Source organism: Salminus brasiliensis, chromosome 3 (assembly GCF_030463535.1).
Source record: "Salminus brasiliensis chromosome 3, fSalBra1.hap2, whole genome shotgun sequence".
NCBI lineage: Eukaryota > Metazoa > Chordata > Actinopteri > Characiformes > Bryconidae > Salminus > Salminus brasiliensis.
In genome coordinates, this window is record NC_132880.1 from 1,435,355 (window position 1) to 1,444,251 (window position 8,897).

Here is an 8,897-nt window from a genome sequence, read left to right on the forward strand (position 1 = left end):
TGGCACATTTACACACCTCACACAAAGCCCCGCCTCTTGAATAGAGTCCCACCCCACAAAGCCCCACCCATCACACAGAATAGTCCCACCCCTCAAACATCACAGCCCCCCCCCTCAAACACCACAGACGCCAATCTTACACACACCTCACACTAAGCACTGCCTCTCACACAAGGTCCCACCCATCACACATAATAGCCACACCCCTCCAACACCACAGCAGCACATTTACACACCTCACACAAAGCCCCACCTCTCAAAAATAAGTTCCACCCCTCACACACAATAACCACACCCCTCAAACTTCACAGCAGCACATTTGCATAACTCACAAAAAGCCACGCCTTCTACACACAATAACCACACCCCTCAAACTTCACAATGATACGTCCGACACACCTCACACAAATCTCAACCCCTCACACATCACAATCCCACCCTTCAGACACCAGAGCCACACCCCTCAGACACCAGAGCCACACCCCTCAGACACCTTCCATAAAACCCCACCCATAATACACCACAGCCTCTCCCCTTGCACACCTCATCTCATGGGTGGGACCATTTTAACAGGTATACTGTCAGTCTTGGTCTCTGAAGACGCTGAATGAGCTTCCAGCCTCCACTTATTCCAAACACAGGCCTTTACTGCCCTCTAGTGGTGAGGATGTGGGAGTGATGCGGATTATTGTTCACACACAGCTGCAGCTTCAGACCCTGCACTGACTCCCACTGCGCACCTCTGCCTAACCCAAGTCTTCCCCTCTCACCTTTCCTTTGGGTCAGTTCTCAGATCCAGTTCAGTAATGATTCACTACTGTTACACCTGTATGTATCTGTAGTGTGTATATCGTGTATTTAGTGTGTGTGTGTGTGTGGGGGGGGGGGTATGTGTGTATTGTGGTGCACACACACATTTTCTTGGCTCTAGTGCTAATGGTCAGTGTCCATCATTTCCTGCTCTTTGGAGAAGGAGGAGGAGGAGTAGGAGAGGGACAAGAGGAATGGAGGGATGATCTCATCACTGAGAGGAAACATCATACTGCCTTTTAGTGCTGCGAGACAGAGAGAGAGAGAGAGAGAGAGAGAGAGAGAGAGAGAGAGAGAGACAGACAGACAGACAGAGAGGGAGAGAGAGATACAGATAAAGACAGAGAGAGAGAGAGAGAGAGAGAGAGAGAGAGAGAGATACAGATAAAGACAGAGAGAGAGAGAGAGAGATACAGATAAAGACAGACAGACAGAGAGAGAGAGAGAGAGAGAGAGAGACAGAGAGAGAGAGAGAGAGAGAGAGAGAGAGAGTGAGGGTGGTTCCTCTGAGGGTGGTGAGAGTGTTCATTAGGGTTCCTCTGGTTTGCAGAAAGCTGGGAGAATCTGATTAGTGGTGCTAATGAGTCCAGAGTGAGATCAAACACACACAACCAAACGACACAAGAGGCGCTCTCTCTCTCTCTCTCTCTCTCTCTCTCTCTCTCTCTCTCTCTCTCTCTCTCTCTCTCTCTCTCTCTCTCTCTCTCTCTCTCTCTCTCTCTCTCTCTCTCTCTGCTCTCTCTCCTCTCGGAATGGCTCTACTTCTGGAAGTTAAGAGTTAAATGAGTCTTTAGATCCAGACTTTTCTGTTAAAGACCTGTCCGGTCCAGTTTCAGTTCAGTTCAGTTTGTTTTAGTTCAGTTCAATTAAAATATTGCCCGTTCAGCTGAGTATAGATTCTTTCATTCAGCTCAGTTTAGTTCAGTTATATCAGTCCAATCTAGTCCAGATCAGTTCAATTCAATTCAATTCAATTCAATTCAATTCAATTCAATTCAATTCAATTCAATTCAATGTAAGTAATGTAATTGAATGTAAGTGTGGGTGTAATCTGACCAGTCTGGCTCCATCAGCACTGTTAGTCTGTGATGTTCAGTGAGTGGACATTAACAGCTGGAGCGGTCAGTGTGGTCAACACTACAGTGCAGGCTGCAGAATGTGTGGGTTCAAATCATCCATCATCATCCATCCATTTGAGAAAGAGAGAGAGAGAGAGGGAGAGAGAGAGAGAGAGAGAGAGAGAGAGTAAGAGAGAGAGAGAGTAAGAGAGAGAGAGAGAGAGAGAGAGAGAGAGAGAGAGAGTAAGAGAGAGAGAGAGAGAGAGAGAGAGAGAGAGAGAGAGAGAGAGTAAGTGGGAGGAAGATGCTGGGAGTTTTTCCAGAGAGAGCATTTCTAATACATTAACACACACACACACACACACACACACACAGAAGGAGGGATAATCACTTCCCTGGCTCCCAGTATGGACAGAGCTGGTGCTGATGTGCTGATGGTGTGATGGATGATGGATAACATCTGCAGCTGATCTGATCATTAGACCCTCTCTGCTTCAGGTAAGACCACCTCAACCTGAATCAAGGACAGGGCGGGGCAGGTGTGTGTGTGGAGGGAAGGGGGGGGCGTATTTCAGTATTTTCTATCCTGCAGTGGAGCGGTCAGTGTATGACCTACACTCTGAAGTTTGAGTGTGTGTGAGGTGTGTGAGTGTGTGTGAGGTGTGTGAGTGTGAATGCTTAGATAAACATGGTTCTTCTATGGCATCAATCAGAGAACCCTTTTGTAGAATGTCGACTGAAGCAACTTCTAAGAGCTGCTGTTCAGTCTGGAGATGCTGAGGGGTTTAAAGACCACCGCTGTCCACGAGGCCAGGGTGTGGTCTAGTGAGGAGCGGGGCTGTGTAGCTTAGCGCTCGCATGCTAAGTTCTCAGTGTTGCCCTCAGATCTTCTCAATCAGACAAACGTCTGCATGGTGAATAACAGGGACGTGGGACGGGAGCGGGCCGAGGCAGCTGCAGCACCCCCAGATTTCCAGACTTTCATTGCTGAAGACAGTGTGCTTAGGGTTTTAGGGTGGGGTGTTGTTTATATACCTTATGTGTCCAAATGTTTGTGGACACCCCTGGTAATGAATGCAGTCAGCTACTTTACAACTGTTACACCCGTTGCACACACAGCTTGTCTAGGCCCTGTAGAGAAGAAGTACTGCCAATAGAATAGGACTCTCTGGAGTAGATCAATAACATGAACCTATTGACACCATGCTGCCTAATAATGCCAGGCGTGGGCTAGAGGGGGTGTAAAGCCCCCCAGCATTGAGCTGCTGTGGAGCAGTGGAAGAACTGTGTTCTCTGAATGATGGATGGTGGAGCTCCATCCAGTACTTTCGGGACGTTGCATTGGGATAATGTTGGGTGGTGATCATCATCCAACATCCTGATCTCACTAATGCCCCTCTTCTCACTGAATGCAATCAAATCCTCACAGCAATGCTCTACTCCAAAATAAAAAGCCTTCATCTTCTCAGGACAGTAGAGACAGTTACTCCAACAAAAGCAGGAGAAACTCTTTTTAATAGCCTTGATTTCAGAAGAAACATTGCATAAGCAGGCGTCCAAATACTTTAGTCTGTTTACTGTATTTGACTGTTTGCATAGATGCTGAGGTTCAGAAGTGTGTGCAGAGCTGTTCCAAGGCTAGAACTGCATGCTGTGGCCCAAGTAACGGCACTGTGTTTCTAGTGTTACACATTGAGAAGCAAGACATCGAAACACATTAGCTGAGCCTTAATGGGACACAGCTGAAGAAAGGCCTGCATTATCATTACCAGCATGGATCAGATGAGCACTTTGCATCATCGGGACATCAGGGACTGCTCAGAATGCTCATTAAAAACATTTACAGTGTTAGATGCTTCATTTGCCTATCACAATCATCTGATCTCACTGCTACAGAGCCTAAAATCTGTGCAAAAACACGCCCACCAGATGTCCAAAAGTATTCAGACACCACTTTTAATCAGCAAAGATGCTACTTTAAGGTGCACTTGTTGCCGACAACCTCCATAGAAACTTCAAATGTAGACCAGTGGGGTTCTCCAGAGTGGTGATGATGGAGCTCCACCCAATACCTCTGGGATTAGTTGGAGTGGCAGAACTCCAACAGAGTCATCATCATTTCACATCACTCCTGACCTCCCTGATGCTCTTGTGAGGTTGATTGCAATCAAATCTTCCTCACAGCAATATTCACAACAACCTTCCCAGAAGCGTAGAGGCTGCCATTGCAGCAAGGAGGGACAAACTCCCTGTTAATCTCCTTGATTTCAGAAGAAATGCTGAAGTGAAGGAGGTGTCTACAAACTTTTGGACATGTCATAGGCTATCTAATGCAGCCCAAACCCAGCCCTGTGTTCTAACACTGCACTTTTGTCCTCCCTGTTCATTCACTCTCCAGCATTTTCCTCCGAGCTCCAGAGGCTGGTCAGCAAAGATCTGATGACCATGACAGCCCCCCCGGAGAACATCCCTTTAGGGGAGCGCTCCCGCTCTCTCTCCCCAGAGCAGCTGACACCCTACACGGAGAGCACCATCTTCAGCCTCTCCCGCAGTGAGTCCATGTGGCACTCCAGCGCAGCCCGTGGGTCCTGTGAGTTCTACCGCCATGCAATCCTTCTCATGACCACCGGGGGCAGCGTGCTGGCCTGTGGCATGGTGCTGAGTGGGCTGTATTTCTCTGGTGTCTCCGTTAAGGCAACAAAACTCCTGGGCCCGGCACTGCTCTCCATTGGCCTGGTGGTGCTGGTGGTGGGCGTGGTCTTGATGCCCATCACTCGGGAAATGAAGCAGCACAGTTCTTTTAAGAGGACATATAGCTTATATAAACCTCAATACCAAGTGTAATACAGCTCAAGACAGGTGTTGAGGGCCCCACTGTGCACCTGTGAGGTGAGACTCTACAGGTGAGATGGACTATAGGAGCAGCTGTGGGACTCTATAGGTGCAATAGATTGGAGTAGCACCTGTGATACTCTACAGGAGGATTGATTGGACTAATACTTGTGGGACTCTACAGGTAAGATGGACTAGTGAAACACCTGTGGGGCTCTACAGGTAAGATGGACTAGTGAAACACCTGTGGGGCTCTACAGGTAAGATGGACTAGTGAAACACCTGTGGGGCTCTACAGGTAAGATGGACTAGTGAAACACCTGTGGGGCTCTACAGGTGAGATGGACAAGTGGAACACCTGTAAGACTCTACAGGTGGGATGGACTAGACGAACACCTGTGGGACTCTACAAGCAGGATGGACTGGTGGAACACCTGTGGGACTCTACAGGTGGGATGGACCGGTTGAAACACCTGTGGGACTCTACAGGTGAGATGGACAAGTGGAACACCTGTGGGACTCTACAAGTAGGATGGACTGGTGGAACATCTGTGGGACTCTACAGGTGAGATGGACAAGTGGAACACCTGTGGGACTCTACAGGTGGATGGACCGGTGAAACACCTGTGGGGCTCTACAGGTGAGATGGACAAGTGGAACACCTGTGGGACTCTACAGGTGGGATGGACTGGTGGAACACATGTGGGACTCTTCAGGTGAGATAGTCTGGAGCAGGGGTGCTTAATCATGGTCCTGGAGATGTTACCACCTTAGTTCTCACCTGGCACTAGTATACCCCCCCCAAAGGCCTTCACAACCTGGATCAAGTGTGTTGGATTAGGCCTGGAACTGAAGTCTCCAGGACTTGGACTGGGCCTACCTGGTCAAAAGTAATGAGACTCTCAGGGGAATAATTTACCCCACCGTAGCACCCTTGAGCCACCAGAGGGCACTGACACACGTGGCCATTCACACAGTATAGAAACTTAGTAGCCTATTATAACTGCCTGCCCCAGAGCACCCAGCTAATGCTAAGCATGATGGACAACTAGCATGGCATGCCTGCACTTTTGTAAAAGATTTGCCTTGAAGCAACTGAACTGTTTCCTCTCAAAAGTTCTCACAGCGTCGCCCTTCAGAAAACCCCCTGCACTGGAAACAAGGAGAACCTGCCATTTTATTGGTCATTAAGCCAAAAAGAAAGCACGATTTTGCTACAACCAAAGAACAAGCCCAAAACTATGCAAGACCCACTGACCAATAGGAGATGTTCTCAGTGATTCATCACCAAAAACCCTGTGTTATGGGGGAGACCAGGGTTGGTTGTCACACTGGTTGTAGAGTTCATCTATAATATTACCTTCTCTCTAGCTGAAACACATAGGGTTGTGAGGTCATCTCCATCTCAATCCAGCCTCATCCTGGGTCTGGATCATGTTGCCTGACAACCGACCTCACTCTGTCACAAATGCACTATATATATACAATGGAATACAAAGTTCCCTGGTCTACCAGTGGCCCGTAGGCCTCTGGTCTACCAGTGGTTGAAACATCGAGCTCCAAAAATGTTATACATGTTAACCAGGGCTTTTATTATACATTGTGTCATTGCATTATACTTGCTACTGAGTTGGTCCCCCTCTGGACCTTCGAGGCATGGACTCCACAACACCTCTGAAGGTGTCCTGTGGTATCTGGAACACCAAGACGTTAGCAGCAGATCCTTGTAAGTTGTAAGTTAAGAAGATTGCCTTTTCTTGGAGCTCTGACCACTGCATACCGGGAACACCCCACAAGGCCTACCTGAGGTTTTGGAGATGTTCTGACCCAGTCGTCCAGAACATCACAGTTTGGTTCATCAGTCAAAGTATCTCAGATCATTACGCTTGACCGTAGGATTGAGGAGATTCCACCCCCTGAGAGGTTCCCAATGGGTTCCCTAGATCATCAGTGTTCTTCGTTTCACCTGTCAGTGGTGTTAATGTTATGGTTCAGATGATTCTAGAGCCTGAGTGAGAGTGTGACAACTGACCCTGGCCTGCCCTGCACGGTATATTAGCACAAACTGTGATGTAAGGTGTTGTGTATAGGGTGCAGAAGTCCTGCAGATTGGTCACATGTCACAGTTTTTTGGTTCCTGGTAGTTGTAGCTATAGTGAATGTCTTTACGATAGTGTGGATTGATGCTCGGTTTCATGTCACTTGATGAATAACAGGACTGTGTTCGATCTGTTCCTCTTGTAGCGCATCCATAATGCATGCCATTGCACTTAGTGATGGAGAGAGAGATTTCAAACATGGGCTGATTGTATGAGTCTCTTTACGACAATGTGGTGACGTTCTAACCCCTGACAGATACAGTAATGAGTGATGTTATCTGGATATGGCTGGTCATGTTGGCGACTGCTTGGCCTGATTACTCTACAATAAATATGCAAATATGCAAATCAAGTATTAAAAACAACCTCTCAATGAAAAAAGACCCAGATTGCTCTTCATTGGACTGTAGAGCAGCACCGTGATGTAGGATCTTCAGCAATGTCTAGGCATATCTTGCTTCAAGGGTCTAGCTCAAGGGAGCAGCTGTGGCCTGAACGTTATAGAAGTGAGTCTGGGGCCAGAAGGTCATCAGTTCAATTCCCTGGACCGGCAGGTAGTGGTGGTGAGGGTAGGGTGAGTGCCATGGATTGGTTAAATTCAGCTCAAGGGGGCAGCTGTGGTCTAAAGGTCATAGAAGTGGGTCTGGGGGCAGAAGGTCACTAGTTCAATTCCCTGGACCGGCAGGTAGTGGTAATGGGGGTAGGGTTAGTGCCATGGATGGGTTATAGAAGTGAGTCTGGGGCCAGAAGGTCATCAGTTCAATTCCCTGGACCAGCAGGTAGTGGTGGTGGGGTAGAGTGAGTGCCATGGATGGGTTAAATCCAGCTCAAGGGGCAGCTGTGGCCTGAACGTTATAGAAGTGAGTCTGGGGCCAGAAGGTCACCAGTTCAATTCCCTGGACCAGCAGGTAGTGGTGGGGGTAGGGTGAGAGCCATGGATGGGTTACAGAAGTGGGTATGGGGCCAGAAGGTTACGAGTTCAATCCCCTGGGCTGGCAGGTAGTGGTGGGGGTAGGGTGAGAGCCATGGGTGGGTTACAGAAGTGGGTATGGGGCCAGAAGGTTACGAGTTCAATCCCCTGGGCTGGCAGGTAGTGGTGGGGGTAGGGTGAGAGCCATGGGTGGGTTAAATTCAGCTCAAGGGGCAGCTGTGGTCTATAGGTCATAGAAATGAGCCTGGGGCCAGAAGGTCACAAGTTCAATCCCCTGGGCTGGCAGGTAGTGGTGGGGGTAGGGTGAGAGCCATGGGTGGGTTACAGAAGTGGGTATGGGGCCAGAAGGTCACCAGTTCAATCCCCTTGACTGGCTTCTATACAAAACTATGACCGCTCAAAGAATCATTTAGATGCTTCAGTGGTTCTTTGTCTGGTTAAGGGTGTGAGGGTTTGGTCTTTAGGTCGTTTAATAGGTCATTCAACCAAGAACCCCTATTCAGCTCTATGCAGAACCCAGTATTGTTTGGAGTGCAGCCCATTCGCACTAGCTTAAGATGTTTCCTGTGTGGATGACTAAGCACTCCTGTAAGTCTCTCCGGATAAAACTTTCTGCTAAATGACAAAAGTGTAAGTGTAAATGAACGGGGGAATAAGGAGACCTTTTAACCCCATTCCAGTGGTTCCAGTTCCCGGCAGGGTGTGTCCTACACTCACGCCTGACTGTCCAGATCCCTGAAAAGCTGAGGGTCTGAGGTGTGTCCTGCTGTTGTTCTGAAACTATACACTGTTAAAAGTAGAAGATCCTTGAGGTTCTTCCATTAGAAACAGTGAAGGAACATCTTAAGGTGCTTTGAGGGACCTTCGAGAAAGTTTTATTTAGAAGAAAGAGGTTCCTTGAAACTTCCTCAAACTGCTTCCTCCACAGGTTCAAACTGAAGAACCTCCAAACGCTCCTCAAGGATCTGATATTTTTAAGAGCGGGGCTTGTATACAGTGGTGAGCGACAGGACTGTATAGAAGTGAAGATGCCCTTCAGCTCATTTGCATAACGCAGACACTCTGTAGGCCTGTGCCGCCTCATTTGACTAGCAAATGTCCACGCAAGCCTACACTGGTGTCACGCATCAACCACATGAAAAGTCATGTTCTGCTTCCTGTAATAAA

General features: G+C 48.3%; 1 protein-coding gene across 1 annotated transcript in view; it reads left to right on the forward strand.

The window, feature by feature from the left end:
- Positions 1-4,712, forward strand: part of LOC140551027 (uncharacterized) — a 63,415-nt gene extending 58,703 nt beyond the window's left edge. Inside the window, exon 6 of the mRNA XM_072674397.1 lies at positions 4,267-4,712. Coding sequence (XP_072530498.1) covers positions 4,267-4,712 — 446 coding nt within the window. The remainder of the gene's footprint in view (positions 1-4,266) is intronic.
- Positions 4,713-8,897: the final 4,185 nt, after the last annotated feature.